The sequence below is a fragment of the Aethina tumida genome, chromosome 3 (assembly GCF_024364675.1).
Source record: "Aethina tumida isolate Nest 87 chromosome 3, icAetTumi1.1, whole genome shotgun sequence".
Classification (NCBI taxonomy): Eukaryota; Metazoa; Arthropoda; class Insecta; order Coleoptera; family Nitidulidae; genus Aethina; species Aethina tumida.
In genome coordinates, this window is record NC_065437.1 from 9,572,057 (window position 1) to 9,597,717 (window position 25,661).

Genomic DNA, 25,661 nt, shown 5'->3' on the forward strand with positions numbered 1-25,661 from the left:
TAGGATTTCTACGTACTTGCACTTTTCTCATTGACATTACAGGGTTAATTCTGTCGATTTCGAAGTGTTCTTGGTACTGAAATTTCGGGCTCTTTAAGGGTTAATTTCGGCCCAAAAGAAAAAATTTTGGGCTCGAAAAATAACCGTTTTTTTTTTTATTTTTAATGTGCGGGGTGCAGCTTTACCGTAAAATTAGACTCCGTGCTGAGTTTCAAGGGGTGGGGTTATCGAATCAAAAAATTTTATATGCAGGAATTTCGGGCTCTTTACGGGCTCACCAATGATCAAAAGAAAAAATATGTAGCTCAAAAAATAATGGGTGATTTTTGAAATTTTAGGATTTCTACGTACTTGCACTTTTCTCATTGACATTACAGGGTTAATTCTGTCGATTTCGAAGTGTTCTTAGTACTGAAATTTCGGGCTCTTTAAGGGTTAATTTCGGCCCAAAAGAAAAAATTTTGGGCTCGAAAAATAACCGTTTTTTTTTTATTTTTAATGTGCGGGGTGCAGCTTTACCGTAAAATTAGACTCTGCGCTGAGTTTCAAGGGGTGGGGTTATCGAATCAAAAAATTTTATATGCAGGAATTTCGGGCTCTTTATGGGCTCACGAATGGTCAAAAGAAAAAAAATGTAGCCCAAAAAATAATGGGTGATTTTTGAAATTTTAGGATTTCTACGTACTTGCACTTTTCTCATTGACATTACAGGGTTAATTCTGTCGATTTCGAAGTGTTCTTGGTACTGAAATTTCGGGCTCTTTAAGGGTTAATTTCGGCCCAAAAGAAAAAATTTTGGGCTCGAAAAATAACCGTTTTTTTTTTTATTTTTAATGTGCGGGGTGCAGCTTTACCGTAAAATTAGACTCCGTGCTGAGTTTCAAGGGGTGGGGTTATCGAATCAAAAAATTTTATATGCAGGAATTTCGGGCTCTTTACGGGCTCACCAATGATCAAAAGAAAAAATATGTAGCTCAAAAAATAATGGGTGATTTTTGAAATTTTAGGATTTCTACGTACTTGCACTTTTCTCATTGACATTACAGGGTTAATTCTGTCGATTTCGAAGTGTTCTTAGTACTGAAATTTCGGGCTCTTTAAGGGTTAATTTCGGCCCAAAAGAAAAAATTTTGGGCTCGAAAAATAACCGTTTTTTTTTTATTTTTAATGTGCGGGGTGCAGCTTTACCGTAAAATTAGACTCTGCGCTGAGTTTCAAGGGGTGGGGTTATCGAATCAAAAAATTTTATATGCAGGAATTTCGGGCTCTTTATGGGCTCACGAATGGTCAAAAGAAAAAAAATGTAGCCCAAAAAATAATGGGTGATTTTTGAAATTTTAGGATTTCTACGTACTTGCACTTTTCTCATTGACATTACAGGGTTAATTCTGTCGATTTCGAAGTGTTCTTGGTACTGAAATTTCGGGCTCTTTAAGGGTTAATTTCGGCCCAAAAGAAAAAATTTTGGGCTCGAAAAATAACCGTTTTTTTTTTATTTTTAATGTGCGGGGTGCAGCTTTACCGTAAAATTAGACTCCGCGCTGAGTTTCAAGGGGTGGGGTTATCGAATCAAAAAATTTTATATGCAGGAATTTCGGGCTCTTTACGAGCTCACCAATGATCAAAAGAAAAAATATGTAGCTCAAAAAATAATGGTTTCATTATGGCGAAAAACTTGAAATTACTTTTGTTATTTGTTAAAATTAAACGTTGTGGATAAGTTTTGCAAATACGTACCCGATTATGATTAAAATAAATTATTTATTTCACACTGTGTATTTATCACTATCACTACTACACTAGGATAACTCTTCTAAACTGGAACACGACTCAAATATAAACAGATCTATCGAATATTTTATACAACACTTTCATAACATTACACATGTACAGTCGGCTGCTAAATGGCATTACCATTTTGGAAACAAAATCCAACGAGACCCGCTATCGATAAGCTCCGCCCAGTACACCAAAAAGAGGTATACAAGGGACAAATATAGTAAATATTATATATAGTATAGTATAATATTATATATAGTATAGTATAGTAGTAATACTAATTGCGGTAAGTTATAAAATTTAAATGAGGGGCCACCGAAATTTGAAAAATATGCTTAAAATTAGATTTTTCGAACGAAATATTTACTACTAGAACTAGTTAGTAATCGTTTGTATTTTTAAACAAAATTAATGAAAATTTTATACACTTCACATTGTGGTGTCGCCGTGTTAAGTTGAAACGGAGAAAATTTTAAATAATCCAGTGAAATCTATTAGAATCGATATATAAAATATAAGAATGTGGATACAGATATATATATATATATATATATATATATATATATATATATATATATATATATATATATATATATATATATATATATATATATATTATATAATAATAATAATATACAAGTATATTATTGCTTCTCACCGCGACACCACAAGTGAAGTTTTCGAGCCCAAAATTTTTTCTTTTGGGCCGAAATTAACCCTTAAAGAGCCCGAAATTTCAGTACCAAGAACACTTCGAAATCGACAGAATTAACCCTGTAATGTCAATGAGAAAAGTGCAAGTACGTAGAAATCCTAAAATTTCAAAAATCACCCATTATTTTTTGAGCTACATATTTTTTCTTTTGATCATTGGTGAGCCCGTAAAGAGCCCGAAATTCCTGCATATAAAATTTTTTGATTCGATAACCCCACCCCTTGAAACTCAGCACGGAGTCTAATTTTACGGTAAAGCTGCACCCCGCACATTAAAAATAAAAAAAAAACGGTTATTTTTCGAGCCCAAAATTTTTTCTTTTGGGCCGAAATTAACCCTTAAAGAGCCCGAAATTTCAGTACCAAGAACACTTCGAAATCGACAGAATTAACCCTGTAATGTCAATGAGAAAAGTGCAAGTACGTAGAAATCCTAAAATTTCAAAAATCACCCATTATTTTTTGAGCTACATATTTTTTCTTTTGATCATTGGTGAGCCCGTAAAGAGCCCGAAATTCCTGCATATAAAATTTTTTGATTCGATAACCCCACCCCTTGAAACTCAGCACGGAGTCTAATTTTACGGTAAAGCTGCACCCCGCACATTAAAAATAAAAAAAAACGGTTATTTTTCGAGCCCAAAATATTTTCTTTTGGGCCGAAATTAACCCTTAAAGAGCCCGAAATTTCAGTACCAAGAACACTTCGGAATCGACAGAATTAACCGTGTAATGTCAATGAGAAAAGTGCAAGTACGTAGAAATCTTAAAATTTTAAAAATCACCCATTATTTTTTGAGCTACATTTTTTTTCTTTTGACCATTCGTGAGCCCATAAAGAGCCCGAAATTCCTGTATATAAAATTTTTTGATTCGATAGCCCCAGCCTTTGAAACTCAGTGCGGGGTGTAGTTTTACGGTAAAGCTACACCCCGCACTTTAAAATTAAAAAAAAAGCGGTTATTTTTCGAGCCCAAAATTTTTTCTTTTGGGCCGAAATTAACCCTTAAAGAGCCCGAAATTTCAGTACCAAGAACACTTCGAAATCGACAGAATTAACCCTGTAATGTCAATGAGAAAAGTGCAAGTACGTAGAAATCCTAAAATTTCAAAAATCACCCATTATTTTTTGAGCTACATATTTTTTCTTTTGATCATTGGTGAGCCCGTAAAGAGCCCGAAATTCCTGCATATAAAATTTTTTGATTCGATAACCCCACCCCTTGAAACTCAGCACGGAGTCTAATTTTACGGTAAAGCTGCACCCCGCACATTAAAAATAAAAAAAAAAAGGTTATTTTTCGAGCCCAAAATTTTTTCTTTTGGGCCGAAATTAACTCTTAAAGAGCCCGAAATTTCAGTACCAAGAACACTTCGGAATCGACAGAATTAACCGTGTAATGTCAATGAGAAAAGTGCAAGTACGTAGAAATCTTAAAATTTTAAAAATCACCCATTATTTTTTGAGCTACATTTTTTTTCTTTTGACCATTCGTGAGCCCATAAAGAGCCCGAAATTCCTGTATATAAAATTTTTTGATTCGATAGCCCCAGCCTTTGAAACTCAGTGCGGGGTGTAGTTTTACGGTAAAGCTACACCCCGCACTTTAAAATTAAAAAAAAAGCGGTTATTTTTCGAGCCCAAAATTTTTTCTTTTGGGCCGAAATTAACCCTTAAAGAGCCCGAAATTTCAGTACCAAGAACACTTCGAAATCGACAGAATTAACCCTGTAATGTCAATGAGAAAAGTGCAAGTACGTAGAAATCCTAAAATTTCAAAAATCACCCATTATTTTTTGAGCTACATATTTTTTCTTTTGATCATTGGTGAGCCCGTAAAGAGCCCGAAATTCCTGCATATAAAATTTTTTGATTCGATAACCCCACCCCTTGAAACTCAGCGCGGAGTCTAATTTTACGGTAAAGCTGCACCCCGCACATTAAAAATAAAAAAAAAAACGGTTATTTTTCGAGCCCAAAATTTTTTCTTTTGGGCCGAAATTAACCCTTAAAGAGCCCGAAATTTCAGTACCAAGAACACTTCGAAATCGACAGAATTAACCCTGTAATGTCAATGAGAAAAGTGCAAGTACGTAGAAATCCTAAAATTTCAAAAATCACCCATTATTTTTTGAGCTACATATTTTTTCTTTTGATCATTGGTGAGCCCGTAAAGAGCCCGAAATTCCTGCATATAAAATTTTTTGATTCGATAACCCCACCCCTTGAAACTCAGCACGGAGTCTAATTTTACGGTAAAGCTGCACCCCGCACATTAAAAATAAAAAAAAACGGTTATTTTTCGAGCCCAAAATTTTTTCTTTTGGGCCGAAATTAACCCTTAAAGAGCCCGAAATTTCAGTACCAAGAACACTTCGAAATCGACAGAATTAACCCTGTAATGTCAATGAGAAAAGTGCAAGTACGTAGAAATCCTAAAATTTCAAAAATCACCCATTATTTTTTGAGCTACATATTTTTTCTTTTGATCATTGGTGAGCCCGTAAAGAGCCCGAAATTCCTGCATATAAAATTTTTTGATTCGATAACCCCACCCCTTGAAACTCAGCACGGAGTCTAATTTTACGGTAAAGCTGCACCCCGCACATTAAAAATAAAAAAAAAAACGGTTATTTTTCGAGCCCAAAATTTTTTCTTTTGGGCCGAAATTAACCCTTAAAGAGCCCGAAATTTCAGTACCAAGAACACTTCGGAATCGACAGAATTAACCGTGTAATGTCAATGAGAAAAGTGCAAGTACGTAGAAATCTTAAAATTTTAAAAATCACCCATTATTTTTTGAGCTACATTTTTTTTCTTTTGACCATTCGTGAGCCCATAAAGAGCCCGAAATTCCTGCATGCAAATTTTTTTGATTCGATAGCCCCAGCCTTTGAAACTCAGTGCGGGGTGTAGCTTTACGGTAAAGCTACACCCCGCACTTTAAAATGAAAAAAAAAGCGGTTATTTTTCGAGCCCAAAATTTTTACTTTTGGGCCGAAATTAGCCCAAAATGAGCCCGAAATTCCCATGTAATTGTTATACCGTTTTGGCAAAGTGCGGGGTGCAGCTTTTCTCACCTAAATAACTTGGATCTATTGAAGCATTTTATTAAATTATAATATTTTATTGAATATTAATATTGAGAATGGAAATAATTCATAATTATCTACTTTTAAAAAATATTATAAAATTGTGAAAATTTAATAATTTGAACAAAAAATAATTTATTTTCAGTTATTAATTTTATAGCAAGCGTGGTTTTTCTATATTTTTATGAAAGTAACAGTGAAAATGTATATCGCATACAATACATAATTTTTATAATTTTTTAGTTTTAATTTTGTTGAAAATTTAAATAACTTGGATCTATTGAAGCATTTTATTAAATTATAATATTTTATTGAATATTAATTTTAAAATATAAAATATCATAATTAACTTTATTTTTTTTTTTCATTTTATTGGAAATTTATAATATACCCATGAAAAATATTATAAAATTGTAAAACTTACTTGAATACTTTAAAGATATATAATAAAATAAAATATTATGTTCAAATATTAATTTAATTATTATTCTACGAAAGAAGTAGTGAAAATTTATATTTACATATAACAAATAATTTTTTATAAAATATTGACCTTATTTTTTTAAATTTCGTTGGCAATTTATAATATATCCATGAAAACTATTATAAAATTGTAAAACTTACTTACTAATTTTTAATAAATTTTTATAGCAAAATAAAATATTATAGTCACATATAAATAAATTATGCTCAGATATTAATATAATTATCATGCGAAATAAACAGTGAAATTCTATATTTAGATATAACAAATAATCATTAAATGTTTTCAAGAATTTTAATAAATTTTCATAATAAAATAATACAAATTTCATAAAATATTTTGCTCAAATATAAAACAACGTATTAATTTAATTATCATACAAAATACACAATTTATATTTATATATACTAAATAATTTATATAAAATATTCGCCTTAAATATATTTTTTTAATTTTGCCGGAGGAAATTTTTATATATAATAATAAAAATCTCACCAAATATTCTACTAACATATATATTATGTTCAGATATTAATTTAATTGTTGTCATGGGAAATAAAGTATTTATATTTAGATAAACTAAATAATTTTTATAAAATATTAACCTTATATTTTTTTATTTTGCTGGAATTTATAAAAATAACCATAAAAAATATTATTAAATTGTAAAACTTAAACAATTTAAATAATTTCAAGAGTTCATATGTCATTGAGAATTTATAGAAATGCATTAGAAAAATATTAATAAATTGAAGACTTAAAAAATTTGAATATTTTCAAGAATTTTAATTAATTTTTATATATAAAATTAAAAATACCATCAAATATTGTACTACTTCTTCTATAACATTTAAATAAATTGTGTCCAGATATTAATTTAATTGATGTCACGCAAAATTTATAAAAATATACTTGAAATATATTATAAAATTTTAAAACTTCAAGAGTTTTAATTTATTTTTATATAAAATAAAAAATCCATTAAATATTTTACTTGCACATAAATAACTTATGTTAGTATGGGTTGCATACTTATAGTACTTGGTTGGAATCAGCGGAAGTGTTAAGCAGGGGAATGGTACTCGAATATATATATATATATATATATATATATATATATATATAAATATATAAATATATATATATATGAATTAATTTAATTGTCATCATGTGATATAATATATATAAATTAACAATTTATAAAAATGCATATGAGAAATATTATAGTACTGTACAATAAAACTTAAATATCTTAAAACTTTTAGTGTTTTAAAATTCAAAATTTTCGTAATAAAATAATTAAAATTTCATAAAATATTATACTCACATATAAATAAATTATGCTCAGTTATAAATGTAATTCTTATCATGTGAAATAAATAGTATAGATTTCACTATTTATAAACGAAATATTTTTAGTAATTTTCAGGAGATTCTGTAATACAGTAAAAATTATATGAACATGTATCTAATCGTTTTTCAAAAATTTAGTGAATTTTTAGTAAAATTAACATACTAAAAAAATATGCACTGATAAAGAAAATGTTTTCAGAAATAAAATTGTGTACCTCAAAAGCCATAAACCACCAACCAATATAATTATATACGTTAACTACGAAATTATTTTTCTGACGTACCAATAAAAAAACCAAGTGTGCATAAAATAGTTGCGCTAATTTAAACAATAATTAAATACCGATAACCATTGTAAAAATTTAATTTTAAAACAAATAAGTCACGTACGAAAACCGCTTTGATCCTGTCGATAAGGAGGTGAAGTGGGTTAGAAAAGGTTAGTTTTGTTGTGGCGAATGTTGCCTGGTTTTCCGGGAAACCGTGCCATGGAAATGTATATAAAAAACCAATGAATAAATTTTTATAATAAGAACCACGTGCGTTAGCAAATTAATATAAAAATGTGTCAAGTGCAATTCTATTTAGCCATTTATCGTGTTCGACATGAAAATAAATTAAAATGAAATTTACATAAAATTAAACTGTGACGATTATTTAAATTTGAGAAAACCGAAATGCATAAATAAAACGGAGAGGTGTGCAGATTTATTGTAAACAAACAATATGGAAATTAAAATGTTAATTTCAGTTGGTGAATAAGTCAAAGGTGATGTTTAAACAATTGTTTTCTTATTTCGTTCGTATATGTTACGGGCATCCATTCAGCTTGTTTAGCATAAATACCAGAAAAAAATATTTATTTCTGGGGACGTTTGTAAAATTTGTTTGAGCCAAAGGAGAAATAAAAACACGTAAAAGTGAAATGAAAAAGTGACAGTTTTCTATTTACACACGATCGTAATAAAAATTCAACGAAAATCACACACATGTTAGTGCGCGTATGTGTGTACGGAATTTTGTGACGTTTCAAGACTGGTCTTTTCTCATTGATTGCGAATTATTATGCGAAGGACAAAACAACTTTCATTACGTTATGGACTGTTTCTTGATCGCATGTGTTTACGATACACGTTTCGACATTTAAAACGAAAAATCCGTCCGTCGGACGTGACAAAATGGCTATTTTCGTCTGTTTGTTTCGAAAAATAAAAAATAACACCCGAGTGGTTTTGAGAAAGTTTTTTTGTGTCGACAGATTGAAGGTCGACTGGCCGTATTGTTTTAAGCATTATTAATAAAATATAAGATTAAGTGTTGCGAAATTTCACACGAAATGTTGTTCACTGCACAATTTTTTACATTCCGCATTTAAATGAATAAAATAAAAGTTGACGATGATACAGAAAATAATTAAATATTAATATTACATGCACACGCCGATTTCGCAAATTTAATTCGGGACTTTTACTTATTTTAATTAAAAAAAAACTTACAAAACACACGGGAAAGTGACATCCTCATTTGAAATTGTAATCGCCGTGAACTTGTTCAAAATTAATCAATCAATATTCAGTACATTAACGGCAATTTACATTTTTTATGGCTTTAGTTTAGAATCAACAGTAACAGTTTAGTTTAGAATTAAATATGGTGGTCAAAAAAATTGAAATCAAACATGTTGTAAGATATTTCATAAAAGGATTTAATTCAAATTTTGTCCAGACAGAATAAAAAATATATTTCAATATTATTATTTTAATAATACCTATAAACGTCAGAAGATGACCTAACACTAAAATAACTCCTATTAGTGTGTCTAGTAGAACAATTAGACGATGAGTGAATGAACAAAATTTGTAGGGATATGTTTCAGTACATAAATCATTGGTATCAAAAAGAAAAAGTTTGTACAAAAATGTATAAATTATTCTCCAGAATTTTGACAAAGGGTACTTTGAAGTGGTTAATCCAATCAATATCAATCAATAGAACAAGATCAGATGATACAAAATATATTCATCATTCTCCTAATAAATATTTGTATCCCAGATGCACTACAAAAACTCTGCGACGTCGTGAAGGAAAGGTTTTGGTTTGGGAATCTTTCCTTGGCGTGATGTAAGGGAACCTTTGCCTACGGTAATTTATCATTTACATGATTTACATTTTTATGAATGATAATGATACGAATCATGCATCAAACATAGATGTGTTGAGATTCTCGATTGGCCAGTGTAAAGTTCGGATTTAAAGACTATTGAAAACTTGTGGAACGACATATAAACATAAACATCTATTAAAACACCAAAAATCATCATGAATCTTTGCCTCATTAAGATAGTAATGTGTGCCTTGCTCTGACCACCACTGTATTTCACGGAAACACAGAATAGATTTGTTACTAAACGTTTTTATCTATTTTTGATTGATGGAAAAATGTGTGATAGCAAAATTTTCCAATGATTTAGAAATGTTTAAGAATATTTAATTTGTTATATGCGTCTTAAACACTCACGGTTATTAACCTGAAGGACACCACTGACTGTATAATAAATGTTAGTTTTACATTAAACCAATCATATTAACCAGTTATCTAAGAAACGGACAATAAACAAAATTATTATTATTACTTCGTGTTAATAATACAAAAAAACACTGTCGTAAAATGCAATATTTAATTAACAATCATTCCGTGGAAATACATAAACAATCTAACCATTGAAACTTCCAATTAATGCAGAATCTTAAATTAACAATGTGAATCACACCACGATATGAAACATAAATATTTGTGTTTAAATACATCTGAGACACAATGATGTTGATGATGTTATATTTTATTGCCATTAATTAATTTAATTAATGGGATCCAAAATCAAAATTCTGTGGCTGTAACTTTTTATCAAACAAAATTAGTAACCTTTAATTAACCGTAAATGTTTTGTGTTGCGTTTTAATTTAAATAGCACTATTTATATACTTTAACTGATAATTAAACGTTATTTTAGTTATTTGCAAAATTACGTTATATTAAAATTTTCAAGTTAATGAAAAGAACTGATCAATAAATTTAGCTGCAACAAATTAGTTCCACAAATAAGGGTTGTTCGCGATGACTCAACGCAAACATTTTGAACCTAGGCCAAGTCATAGCATTAGTGAACATGACACATAAATTACGATGAGAGTTTCATCTCGATTTTAATTTCGAATATTTCAATTTTATGTGCTTTAAAATGCAACCATTAGATATTATTCTAGGAAGCAAAACAGCTGATACCATCGAATTTTTATAAATTAATCAACAGTAAACAAGATAATTTATACAGATGAAAACTGCTTCAATTGTTATTTGTTTAATTATAAATATGATTCGGTGTAACTAGAAACATTAGTCTTAAATAGTATGGAATTGTTTTGTACGTTCGAAATAAATTGAATCTAAAAATAGAAACCTCGTACAATAAAATGACCACGATCTTTAAAGTACGCACCATCAAATCTTAGCCGATAAATTATGAAACTCCTAAGAAATATTTTGCAAGAGAACACATCTTACCTTATTTTTTTATATAATCGTTGTCAGCGTTGAATTACGAATAACATATGTGCACTGTTAACACTAAAAACTAACCGTTTCGTGACTTACGTGGTATATACTTGATTGTGAGTTTGTACATTTAATAAATGAGGAACAAACAAAAACACTCCTAAAATAGTACAACGAATACGTCTATTTTGACATTAATCAAAGCAGTGAAGATTTGACGTTAATGTAGCAGGTAATATAGTAGACTGTCGCGAAATCGCACAACAATGTAACAGCGCCCTCTATTAGAAACTAATTTCACTGCAGTATTCTGTAAATAGAAACCTGTAATCTGAAAATGGTTCATATTTACTACTGCGAAATACAGAATAAAATACTTTAGGTAAATAAATAAATTGGATTCAAACAAGAAAACAACAGTTAATATTTATTGTATTGTATTGTATTAGTATTTCACATGTTTTGTAGAACAAAAAACATTAAAAATGTGAAAAAATGTTTATAAATTAAAATATCTTCTAAATTCACACTGATAGGACAAATTGGCAAAATCACAATATGATTGCAAAAAAGCATTGCACTTTGCCACTGATGCGCATCACAGATAACTCGTTTTACTGTACAACTACCCATAGTAAGCCAATATAATATGTATATAACAGAGGGGTTTTATTATTATTTTTCTTAAATGAGCAAGCACACAATACATCATCTATTTCATAGAAAATTACGCAATCAGCCTTAAGAAAATACATACAGAAGTTTAAATATATACAAAGTCACAAATACAGTACATTTATTTTTTGTATTTACATTTACCATTCAATTAATGTAAGTACTCTTTGAATACAGAATACAATTCCCTGAGCTTTATTTGATAAAATCTATCTTAATCTAATCCCCATTGAGTATCATTTAGTAAAAAATTACATATAATTCTATATTTATATATATATATATATATATTATACTATATATGTATATTACACGAATTTATATAAAGCAAAATGTTGACATACAAAATTGCACATACACATGCTTACTATATTATAGCCTATCATTGTAAATTTTTCTAAAAAGCTTGGTAACTTATCAACTATACTTTTTTCATAGTAATAATAATAAATAAACTTTGAAAATATTAAACATAAAAATATTTGAATGTCTTAATTTGAAAGCACCATCTCGTAATTGCAAATGAACCGTCTCAAATAAAAAGGTAAACCGAAAATAAACAACATTTATCACTAGTCAACACAATAAAATAAAATAATTACTTCTCGGGTCACCTGTTCGTAATCGTAACCGTTTCCACGTTCAATAGTTCCTTCACTTTATCCGTATACTTAACTAAGGCGATTTTCGACGCACGAGTGTTTACTTTTTCACCGGCATTCAGAAACTGACAGCAGCGCGCCTGCTCCAGAAACTCCGTCATCTTGAGCTCCCGCAGCACCGTTTTGCTGGCCGACGACGAGCTCGACGTGGAAGGCGGCGTGATCTGTTTCAGCAGAGCGTCCCGCGACTTGATCTTCAGCAGACTCGACAAGTCCTGAAGCAGGATCCACCGTTCGTTGGACGGCTCTCCACGCAAGGTGTACAAATTGGGCAGGAGTTGTTCCGACATTTCGAACTCGATGTCGTCGTTGTCCGAATCGGAGTCCGGACTCGGCGCCCCGTCCAGCACGTCGTAGCCCGTCTCGAAGAAGTCTGAAAATGAAATATCTGTTGAGTGATAAGGAAGATTGTTTGTTGTGGTTGTCGTACCGTTTTCACTTTGGACGGCGGGGAACAGCCAAGGCGATCCAGGATTCCCCTCAATGTCGTTTATGTGTTCCTTTAAAAATTGGGCGGTGAGGTCGTCTTTCGCCAGGGCGAGCGGCGTTTGACCAGAGTATGTGGCCAGATACGGATCTGCACCGTAAGACAGCAGCAATCGCACGATCTCCACGAATCCATTCTCCACAGCTTCGTGCAGGGGTCTGTAAAGTTTCGTAACAAGTAAATAATTGATTAACTTTAGTAAACCTATGGAGGGGGTCAAGTGAATAGGACCAAATGGAAACAGCGAAATGTTCCCGAAGTTACACTCGTTTTCTAAAATTGGTATGTTGTTTATAATGTTGGTATGACCATTGGTAATGGTTAGTTAAACAGGAGGGGGGGCAAGCGAAAAGGGACGGAGGGCAAACATAGACTAGACGTTGGGAATCGCCGAAAAGGCACGACCTTTATGTGTCGGGATGCAGACTGGTGAGAAATGGAGAGTTGGAGATTTGTAATATTTAATTTTAAATCGGTAATATAAATTCCCCAACATTGGGTTGGTACTTCTTAGATTTTCTATGTATTTAACTAGATCTATTGGTGCATTTTTTGACAAATCGCAGCGCAGTATTTTAAATAATGCGCGTTTGTCTTAAAACTTACCGAATTCCCCCTTGGGCGGATTCGCTGACGTCCGCCCCGAAAAGCAACAGCAACTTGGCAATATCCAAGTGTCCCCTGGAACACGCCTCGTGTAAGGGAGTGTAACCGGCGTTGTCTCTCGGCGACGGTGGACAATCCATTTTCTCCAAACAAAACGCCGTGATTTCCTGCAAGATAACAACCAAAAAATCAGCAACCATTCAGCCAGAACAACTATTTTTACTTACGGTGTATCCCAATCTGGCAGCACGATGAAGATGCGACTCCCCGATACCCTTATTGAGCACCCACGTTTTAATCTCCTTCTGGATATCCTGCACCGATTCCGGCGTCGATTTAACCGGCGCTCCACGCCGTCTCGCCTTCGCAATCGAGGCAGTTTCCGCCTCCACGCTCGTCTCCTTTTTCGCCTTCTTTTTCTTTCGTATGTAATCGAAGCCGGAGCTCAGTTTTCGTCGCAGCTTGCTCTTCCTTTTGCCGGAGATGCTACCTTCGTCGTCTATCGACGGCGTTTCCGATTTGATTTCCGGATCACGATCTATTAGTATGTTTTTCATGATGTCCTCCCTTATCGTGTCTTCGTCCGGCTCGTCCAGAATTTCTGATTTGATTTTCTTATCAGTCTTTAGATTGTCGTTATTGCAGGTCTTGTTTTTGTTTAGCAGTTTGTTTTTGAGCATTTGCTTAGTGTCTAGTTCCGATTGGAATGTTTGGTCGTCTTCGTTTTGATCGTGCGGTTCGTCTTTAATCCTAAGTTCCTCCGAGGCGATCGACATTTTTTCGTCGGTGTCTTCTTTGGCGTGAACACAGGGTATTGGAGGCGCCGACGCGGGCCGATCATCACCGAACACCTCTTTAATTGTAGCCCTCTGTTTTAGCACTCTCGTCTCTTTTCTAGTCCGTGAACTTAGCACTATCGTTGTTGAAAACTTATTCACACCTAGCAAATTACCACCTTTAATGAACTCGTCTTTGTAATTCTCGATCGTCTGTTTGCGGAAGCCGAGCAACGCGGACTCACTTTTTATTATTTGCGTGTGGAGCTTTTTGTCGTTTTCCTTGTTTTGCACTTCTAGACTGGGTGTTGGGAGCAGCTCCACGGGATTCTCCGCTTTGGGCATAACTTTAGGGACGCCCTCGTCCTTCTTCTTGTTCTTTTTCTTCTTCTTGCCGCCGCACTTCTCCAACAATCTGTCCAATATAGAGTTCCCTTCTCTACCCATAATCGGCAAGCTCTTAATGGAAGATCCACCTTCGGAATCGTAACTGCTGTGTTTGCTGAACAAGTTAAAACTACAATTCGAGTCCACATCACTATCGATGGGCTCAGATTTGATTTTATGCATTTTTTTCGTCGCATTGGTGCCGTCGTTTGTTAAAGAATGGGTGGGTGAACGTGCGGAAGGATCCAAATCGGGCAACGAGGTGGATAATCGATTTTTCAGTTGCGGAGGTCTCGTAACTTGGATCAGACTGGCGGGCACACGACACGACCGTTTATATTTGCAGAGACTTTCCTCCCAGCCTGGATAAAAGTCGGAACCGTCTCCGAATGACGGTTTCTTGGCCGGACGTGTGACTATCGGTGCTTCCGGTTTGGGCGTCGGGTTATCTGTTTCGGTTTCTGACGGTTTCGCGTCAGTTTCGCTCGCCTCTTCTTTTTTAATTTCGACCTTTGATTCGTTTGCAGGCTTGTTTTCAGTCTTAACTTCTTCATCCTCGCTTGATGAAAATAGATTTCTTTTAATTGCTTTTGTATTATCGGCAACAGGAGGTTCTTTACTCTTTTCGTCTTGTTTCAAAGCCTCCAGTTTTATTACCAACTCCTCGCACTGTCGCAGAAGCGGCTTTTCTTCTTTCGAAGTGTTATTGTCTTCTTCTCTCTTCACAGCAACTGCTTCCGGCTCAGTTTGAGCAATCTCTTCAGGTTCAACTTTTACGACTACGTCAGCATCAACGGGATTCTCTTTGGTGGTTGTTTGCAAACTTGCCAGAACTTCAGGTTCGAATTTCTTTTTCCTGCCGCCTTTCTTTCTACAGTTACCATTCTTCAATTGTTCCATAAAATTATCACAGACTTGGGCGAACATATCGTCAAACGGACTGGGCGCCCTTGGAGATTCAGGTTTGACGTCCAAGCTTGCGTTCGAAACGTATTTCACGGACGCCTTCCTGTCTCGTCGCATCGCGTGAAGTGATTGTCTTTCCATCTCGTTCTCCGAATCCGTGTCCGGAAAATCGAACACCGATGTCTCTGAGGAACTCCTCAGCCCGGATTTGTCCCTATGCGGAACGTTATTGCTCCCATCTTCTTCGGTTCTACTGAACAATCGTCGCCTAGGTGGTACCAAAGAGGAGGGTTTGTCTTTGATTAGTTTGGGTAGAATGAGATTCGTCGCAGCCGCTGATCCCAAAGTGGGGAGCTCTTGCTTGAACGGCGACTTGATTTGATTATCGACGAAGGCTTGCTGTAATTTGCTGGCCCCCGATCCGGTGGACACTTGTCCCCCTTGTTTCAGCTCTCCCTTCGTCCGTATTCGTGCGGCCAAACCGTCGAACTCGCTATTTGTACTGTTGTTGCTGATTATTGTTATGTCGTCGTTGGATTTGTCAACGTTGATGCTGTTTTTGCTGTCGCCATCGTAATTGACGGAATCGATGGCTTTTGGGAACTTGTACATGGGTATGCCGTTGCTGGTTTCCGGAAAACTGGTCGGAGTGAAAGGTGACACGTTGTTCCTGCTGTTGAAGCCGGGCTTGGGTTGTATCGGTGCGGTAACATCAGTTGACGGATGCTGGACCTCAGATCTGGCTTGTTGTTGTCCGGCTTCGTGGATTTTGCTCTGCTCCAACCTCTTTTGCTCTTTCACTTCGAGACTGTTCCTCAATAGACTCAGTACTGTTTTATTGGCTCCACCACCAGCATTACTCTTCGAATTGTAGGGTGGCATTGTTGATGGATTTGATCTCGGATAACGATGTTGTTGGTAGGGTGGTTGTTGCTGGTTGCTCATTCCGGGCGTGTAACCGGGATATTGATGGGACGCTGCTGAAGGTACGTAAGTTTGATTATGTGTGTTGTAGTTACTGAACGGCTGTTGAGTTATGGGAAGGAACGCCGTCGGCTGTCGTGATGACATGGCGTCGTTCTTCTTCTCCACAACAGACTGATAACTTCCGTTAACAACGTTAGAAGTCGGGTTGTATTTTTGTTGTTGCTCTTGTTTGTAACTGGATAATCTTTGATCGATCTCTTGGTCTATACTTTGTCGCCAGGCGTCGATTTTTTGCATCTTTTTGGGAATAATCGACGGGCCCGGGTCCAAAACCCGTTTCTTGTTCAGTTCGTGTCCGGCGTTGAAGTAGTTTGATTGCGGTTTGAGATTATTGTTTGTACTAGGTCCGCCCCTGGAAGGCGTACTGTTGTGCGGCTGCTTCTGAAGCAGGTGAGAATTGATGTGGGCCGAAGGAATGGGCATGGTGGGATAACGGCTGCCTATATTCGGTTGCTGGTTGACCGGGTACTTGTCCATGGGCTTGTTGGCGGTGTGAGGCTTCTCTGAAGACATGGTGTGATTACGTTGCATCTCCTGCGCAAAACCTCTGCCCGGATGCTGGTTCAACGACTGAATGTTGAAGTTGGGGTTGAACTCGACTTTTGGGGCGGTGGCACTAGGTTGTGTGGGCGCCGACCGATGGGGAACGTTCCTTTGGAAGTTGACGTCGTACTGAGGGTAACTGTGGGCCGATATCGAGGGGTGTCGGTTTTGATGGTAATACTTCATTCTGGCATCTTCGGCGTCGTCCAGAGTCGAATCTGCCGACGTTCGTACCGTCTTCACCGACAGATCCAGTGGAGATTCTCGTTTTTGTTTGATTATTGGAGCTAGACGTCCGTTGTTGACGTTTCGGTCGTAGTCATGGTGATGTTGAGGTTGTGGTACAGTAGACACGTGATTCGTTACGATATTGCTGGGTTGACTTCGTGATGGTGAGGCGGCGAATGAGCTGGGCTTGACGGATTGATAATATTGGCTGGAAGACTGTTGGGGAGCTGTGTAGGAATTGGAAACGGTTGAAGACGTCACTATAACGTGACTATAAGAGGGGGTGGTTGTAGTTGTCGCCGATGAGTGATGGTAGCTCACGTTTGGTTGACTCACGTGACTATTGTAAGATGAGACGGGTTTATTTTCACTGTAACCAGAGGAATATGGTAACGAGGAGTTATTTTGATATACAGGAGTTGTAATCGACGAAGCTTGTTGTGGATAGCTCGGAATTGCTGTAGCAGTGGTCCTTGGGCGAGGATTGTTTAGCCTTGGAGGTTCTCTACTCCTCGGTTGGTAGGTGGCGGACAACGCTGCGATTGGAGGAAGATTGTGGGTGGTGCGAACTTCGTTTTGGTAGCTAGAAACAGGGGCCGAAGTTACCGGCATATGTTTGCTCTCCGTATGTCTTTGAATCGCTTGGCTTTGTGACGTATGGTAGATGTTCGGCGTAGAACTGGGAGTTTGTTGCGTGTACGAATGTTTATAGTAGGCATTTTGTGTAGGCTGATATCCTTGGCTGGAGGCGGCAGAATATGAAAGGCTGGATGAAGTGGAAACGGGTTTCGCCTGCGACTGTACGGGGTAGTACCGCGAATGCGGGTAGCTTTGATATGATTGGGAGTGTGGAGGAGGGATTTGTTGCGACTCCTGTGCGCGGGACGTTTGTATTCTGGGCGAAGGAGACTGATGATAGGTAGCACTAGTGGTGATATGTTGTGGATATTGTAACTGGTGGGAATGGTTCTGCGGCTGTTCACGTGACTGCGGCCTCGAGAACTGAAACGGCGTCTGTGACGTCGCCGACTCCGCATAGGAACTAGGATATTTCGTTAGCCGACCGTGTTGCTCCGATACGGACACGTACTGCAGCGGATGCGAGTGGGACGGCGGCCTGGACGAGTCCGACAGGTGCGAAGGAGGTCTTTGCTGCTGTTGCTGTTGCTGCTGCTGCTGTTGGACGGGGGTATGGTCTCGGGGCGGTGGCGGCCTCTGGTGGTCCTGGGCTTGTTGCCAGTAACCTGATGCGGCCAGCTGGGACTGGTCCGTGGCGGCACCGCCGCCGTTCTCGTTCTCATTACGTCCGTGGGTGTCAGCGTGCGTGGGGCCTGCCGTCGAGCCAGTGCCCGCCGGTAGCCCCTGGAAATATTGTCTCGCCCCCTCCAATACGTTTGTAAAGGTAACATCCATGACCTGCAGGTTGCACCTGCCCTTTTCCTATCTGAAACAAATAGAATATTAAAGAACTAGATAAACATTCATTGGCAATAGAAATTAGCCGGTCTGTTGGAATTAGGTCAGACGAAAACCGCATCGTGCGTTCACCGTTGGAAAAAAGAAAAGGACCGCGAGTAATGTGGGCGCAAGCCGAAAGTTAAAAGTGGTTTCAACACCGACTCTGAAAGCGGCGGAGAGATTATGGTAATGCGATGAAATCGTCTTGATTGGCGGCGCTGCCGCGGAGCTGAATAAGTCAACAAAGTTTTGATTGTGGTGGTTGTTTTAGTTTATGATCTTCCACATTAAATATTCATGTTCACTGTCTTCTGGATCATTGTCGGGACATGTTTAAATGGAAAAGTGCCGTCCGGGTAAACACTGCACCATTTTCAAAGCTGTCTGCAAGCAAATACGGGCGACATTAATCATATTGAAAATATTATGCGCACTTGAATTATTCACGTCATATTTAGGTTAAGCGTAAACATTGCCGTTTGCGTTACGATAGTTTTATTTTATGACTGTTTCAACTCGATTTTCCTCAAGTTTTTAATCGTAAAAAGTTTAACAACAGGGAAAGGGAAATAATAAATTACAGGTTTTGAATGAATTAAAAATTTACTTATGAACTGCAAGGAAATAAATAGACATAGCGTTATTTAATAACATGTTTAATAAGAGCGTTTAAAGGAAATCACTGACAACTATTCAGGGATGTTTTATGGCCTACTCTATGATTTTAATTCGTATGTTTGATCTACGCGGTGTCATCAGGCCAACATATATCAATTAATTTAAAAATATTCTATATTCAAAACAAACAATTCTAAGAAATATCTGTTAAAAATCTGATTATAATTACTAGTAAGTGTGTGAAATTTATGAAATAATATTTATTACAACTAATGAAATATCACTTTTTTTGTCCACTATAGTGCACTTTACATATTTTAGCATTTATATACAGTCGATCTTAAGAAACAACATTTAAAGATATGCCATGGATATACACAATAAGTGGGTATTATTATTAATAAGATTCTTTCCTGAATGGTTTACTACAATAAACAACAGTTATCATTTACTAAGGAAGAAACATTTACATGAAGATTTAGGTCTAATCTGAAGAAGTGATTTATGACAGATTAGTCAGTATTAGTTAGTGAACCTGTTTTGATGCCAGGAAAAGGTGGCAGGAAAATTAAAGATTTTTGTGTACATTGTGTACTAACTATTCATCGACAATCAAATATTAATAAACATTAAGAACAAGAATTTCTGGAAATCCATTTATGTCTTTTATTTACACAACTTTCTTTGTAGTAACATCCTACCTATCATTTATTTGAAGTATCTTAGTTGACTGGGTTATAAATTTTCTAAGTATAGATTATTTTGTTGATGTTTTTCATATACACTTTCTTACATAGTGCTTAAATTATTTAGCTAATTTGTTAATTATTTCAACGACATTAGGTTAGGTTAGTGATATGAAATAGCTTTTTTAATATCTAACTGTTTAAATTTAAGTAATTAAGTTCAATCAATTTATGAACAAACTAAATTTGCGCATAAACTTTAACAAATAATTACTTGTTAAATGAACTCTAACCATTATATATTAGGACAATATCAATTTAGGTGTTCTCTATATTTAATCAACTAATTATAATAATCAACCTCAATAAAACTCTTTTAATTAATATGAATTACAAAAAGTCAGCTAAATTATTAAAATATTTATTGTTTCCACTTTGAATAATTACTTCTGAACAATAATACTAAGTTTATAAATAAATAGAAAATAATGTATCTAACTATAAATATTACATTAAACAAGAAACTTCGTTAAGATATCTTCACTGTAAAGTGTTTATTTACTTATTTGGCAACAGTTTACTTCAGATTATTTCTAAAAAATGAATAGTTTTAACAATTCATAAATATAATTTTAACTAATATCCATATATATTTTTACATTTTCTATAATATCTTTGTCACATTTACTTTGTGTTACATACCCTCATTTCACAATTTAATTAAGATCTTCGATATCTGTTGCCAAAATATTACTAATATTGTTGCTAAAAATATGTTGTCATATTTTCTAATACTAATGTAATACTGCTGAGAGGATAACATGCATGATGAGACTGTTCGATATATTGTCTGTGGTTGGGATCAAACCATATAGTGCATATTACTCTTAAAATTAAAATATATAAACCTCTCTACACAAATCTAGCTGTATCAAGTATTTCATACATTTTTTATTGTAAAAGATATTCATTTACATCTAAAAATTATAAAACACGTTAATATTTATGTACCAATTGGAATTTTACTACTAGTAATTTAATAATACAAAAACCCTAAGAACATCACATTTATTATAAAGTTTGAATACACTGCACTTATGTTGCAAAGTGAACGAGTCATTATTTATACTATTCGGTGCGCAACCCTGAATATTTACAATTGACGGTGGATGTTGACGACGGATGAGGTTGATTTTTAAATTAAATTCCCGTAGCCCGTCCCACAAGTACGTTTATCGATGAGCATGCGCATAAGCACATATGGCATCGACTCGAATGCGTTCGGATAATTCCGTTTCGGACGTTCGACATTTCAAGCTTTCGCTACGTAGCCAAATAAATTCTAGGATACAAATGTGAATAGCTAAAATTAATCATAATTATGGACAACATTAAGTTAAGTCATTTAACGAACGTTGCAAAGCATTAATTCAAGATCAATCAATATCTAAAAATAGTAAAGCACAAAAACAACGAGGGGGTGTGTGTATTATTAGAATTTCAATTATAACTTTGTACCAACATCGATTAGTCGTTTGGAGCCGTCTTTTCGAAATAAAAGTGTAACCGGCATTAAAATCGGCGGCGGCGGCGGCGGCTGCGGCGGCGAGAATTGACCAATCGGCAATCGAACGAAAACAATCGGATCGATGGCGGCCGTGCGTTTTGGCGTGTTCCACAACAATATAGGCGCCCGTTTGCAACGGTAACGTAACGAAGTTAACCGCACATTGACCCAGATTCAGCCGGTTGCGAACTTGACTTTATATTACGAATACCGGCCCGACACGAATATAAATATCTAATTCGAGTCGGTGGCATGCGTGTGCGGATTCATCACACGATGCGGGACGACGCGTCGGACGCAGCCTGATCATTTGTTTTGACGGGAAATCATTTTTTTTCTCCTACACCTTTTTCCTTTACCTTTTTCTTTACGTGGTTGTTCAAATGTTTAATTAATTGTATATGTATGCATTAATAATGACCAAAAAATTTGATGTTTACAATAAATATTATAATTAATTATGTATGCAGGGTGATTCACCTAACGTAGTCATTAGAAGTTTATGGAGAGCAAAAAAAATATAGATTTCATTTTTTTGTAACTATCATAACTTGACCTGAACTAATTTTCTAGTTAAACCCAATAGATTTGAAATTATTAATTTTTTTCCAAAAATTTTGAAAGATTGAAAAATTTTTGTGATGGAAAGTTCCTTTTTCGCACAGATGTTACTTTCAACATTGATGGTGTAACAAAGTTGTCAGCCATCAATTTTGATTCTGGAAATAACGTTAATTATGTTTTAAGATACACAAAATTAAACGTAAATAGCAAACACCCTGAATAAAATTTGGAAGTATCAATAACGACTTCTTATTGGATTCTTAGCTAATGAGAACGCCAAAATTGAACTTTCTAACATCAATCATCATTAACCTGTCAAAATTTTTGGAAAAAAATTAATAAATCAAAAACTATTGGATTTAGATGTAAGACATGGTATATCCAATTTATTTCCAATTATATGTATAATTTAAAAATCCAAAAATATACAGGTTGTTCCGAAGAAAATAAAAAAGTTAATTGATAAAAATGGAATTTAGTCGAAAATAAGTAGCAATAAAAATTTTAAATCATTATATAAATTTGCAAAAACTGTTAGACGATGTGGTAAACGGATCTTTTAAAATCTTTATCTTTATTGGATTTGTCAAATTTCAATTCATCTTTTTTTTACTTATATGTGATTCTTCCATGTTGATACAACTATTCTAATTGTCTTCTTGTGGTTCTGGAACTGGCAATTAGACTCAGAACATGTTTTTATATTAAATAATGTGGTAAACTAATGTTTTAGGGCCCCGTTTCAATCCCTTTATCGAGTCTTTTCCTCATTTTTCGTCGTCGTTTTTTTAAAACTTTGGCAATGACATTCAGAATAATTTAATGTAACCATTGTAAATCAATAAGTTTTCTTTTGATTTAGCAAAGAATTATGCCTTTCTTTTAGAGTACTATATTCCCACACACACGTTTGCTTTATTAAATTATATTGTTATATGAGAGTAATTAATAATAAAATGTATAAGAAATTGAGAAAAATAACTGAGACAACAACAGAAATCAAGACACTCTTATTTTTGTATTACAATACAATTATTAATTGAAAGGGTTATATTAAATTTATTAAAGATACATTTTATGTTTAATATAAAGATAATATTATAATAGAAACAATAATTTATTTGTTTTTTTATAAAATGATATGAGTTTTGAGATTGATCCAGCAGTTCAGATGCCAGCGATGTTAATAACTTAGTAAAGTCAGTTTTCGTTCAAACATCGATACTTAAAATTCACTTATCATACTGGAAATAACAGAATGACACAAAGTTAAATCCTCTTTGAAATTTTTTAGGTGCAGATGACACTTTCTTTTACGATAAAAAAGCTAATGTAATTTCCCATCATGACTGTATCTCTAAAACCGTAAATACAGCAAGTTAAATCTTTTCCAATTTGTAAACTTGTGTAATTTGTATAGAAGTGCCTTTCAATGTTTCTAATTAAACGATTATATATTATGAAAAATGTTCTCAACTGAAACAGAAATTTTAAAAATAAACTGACAGATAAACGAAGTGAGAAAAATTAATTAACTGCAAGCAGTTAAAAAGCAATACTAGAAAATGCTAAATTATTAATTTTTATGTTTCTCATTAAAAAATAAAATAATAAAATGGTTAAAATATGAAAATTAATTTGAGATTAAACGAATGGAATTAAAAATTTAGCAAAATTGTTCTTTATAAATTTTTAATGAATAAGTTAGGCAAATCACACTGTATAACCAATTTCCAGAGTTCGTACAATTTTTAGTTGATAACTCGAAATAGTTGATCATTCAAATAAAATATTTGGGGATGGATTTTGATTACTGTATTCAACTCCAAATTTAAGTAATAATTTAGAATAAATAATATTATTTCGATAAAATTTTTGAAAGGATTTTGAAAAATAAAATAATTAACGTTTCAGAATTTATCAATTTTGTAGTGTGTTTGCACATAAGTCTATATAGAAGATAAAAGAAAAAGTCTTTCTTTTGATGTTAAGTCTACTGACTTAACTTTGTTCAGTCAACACATTACTTTAAAGTATACACATAATAGAATATTAAAAGAAGTCTTTATTTTAATGTTAAGTTAAGACTTAACTTTTTCAGTCAAAGTGAAGTTATAAAACAATTATCCTTTTCAGAGTTTGTCGTATTATCACACCATTATTTTAAAGGATTGCACTTAAAAGATTATTATTAATATTAATATGTCAAATATTTTTAAGGTAAATAATCAAATAATATCTCAAATGTCTTTTATTTCCAATATTTTTTTCTGCTTTTTCGGTCAATAGTTTATGAGTTCATACTTATTTAGTAGTTTAATTGCTATCTGCGTCATTTATTTCCAACTTGCCTAACTAAATACCTTTTAAATGGTCTTAAAATTAACAAACACAACAAATAAATACTCGTTTGTTTAGCAATTTTAAGTGAATCACCTAAATACTTGATAAAAATTGACCGTCCGTTGGCAATATCGAAAGAAAACAGTGCGAACAGCGAAGTGAAAGTTGTGAAAGTGTGTTTGCATACCTGTAATTTATTATGCAACGCAAAACATGCCTTCTTACTTGCCGCCAGACAATCTCTAATTACTTTTCGAACAGCGCACCGCCATTTTACAAAATTGAAATCTCGCATTTACACCTAATTATCCTGCTGCCGTGACGCAATATTTTGTCACCGCTTTTTTGCCTTATCAAATCTTGCATCCACAAATTAAATTGTCAGACATCCGCTGCCGGCAAACTTTTATCGCTTTACGAGTCCGCGGTTCGGCGTAAAGAGCACAACTTTTGAAACAGTGCCCCATTTAGTTGTCCGTTTTAATAAAAATTTAATGAGGGCTGCAATCCCGACGACGATATTAATCTACGCGTGATTGTGGCAATTGAATTGCCGGCAACAGAAACTAATATAGTTTGGGGGTGTGCATGTACGGATCCCTCGGGATCCGACCGAAACGGACGGAGAGTCTGGAAAAGGGTGAATTGGAGCGTTCGCCGAGCCCCGTTTACATCACAATCGATATTTACAAGGTTCCTGATTTATATTAGAACGAACGCGGAAAAGTAAACAATGATAAGTGCCGCATTTTACATTACGTTTGTGTTCGCCCTTCGATGTCGTCATAAGGTCGTTAGTCTTTTTCGGTTAAATGGCGGTGACAAGAATTATATCTTCTGTGTTTTGTTTAAAGCTTGTTCGCGTAGCAATTGATACAAAAATTCCATCATAAAATTTAATTGACTATTCAGCGTATATTTAGGGTTTACCTAATTATTAAATTGGAGTTTTGAGGATTTTGTAACAGATTAAAATCAAAAACCAACAGATCACTCGTACAAATCACCGGAAATAACGTCAAATTCGTGACAGAAGAAAGAAAAATAAATGATTAAATATTCAACGAAAAATGTAGATCAGGATTGTGAAAAGCGCATTCCTGGTCCGATCTCAAAGAGGGAGAATGGGAAATTGCATCGATTCACGTCGTCCGCAGCGTAAAATGTATTAAATTTTCTTCGTAGCGTTCGT

At 34.4% G+C, this 25,661-nt stretch overlaps 1 protein-coding gene across 4 annotated transcripts in view; it reads right to left on the reverse strand.

Annotated features, from left to right (window-relative positions):
• Positions 1–11,396: 11,396 nt before the first annotated feature.
• Positions 11,397–25,661, reverse strand: part of LOC109608592 (uncharacterized) — a 93,174-nt gene continuing 78,909 nt past the window's right edge. For all 4 annotated transcript variants that reach the window (XM_020025067.2, XM_049965789.1, XM_020025068.2 and 1 more), the window contains 4 exons: positions 13,634–18,677; positions 13,407–13,573; positions 12,744–12,958; positions 11,397–12,686 (listed from right to left, as the gene is read on the reverse strand). In XM_020025067.2, the coding sequence (XP_019880626.2) occupies positions 12,262–12,686; positions 12,744–12,958; positions 13,407–13,573; positions 13,634–18,646 (5,820 nt within the window). In that variant the 5' untranslated portion in view covers positions 18,647–18,677 and the 3' untranslated portion in view covers positions 11,397–12,261. The remainder of the gene's footprint in view (positions 12,687–12,743; positions 12,959–13,406; positions 13,574–13,633; positions 18,678–25,661) is intronic.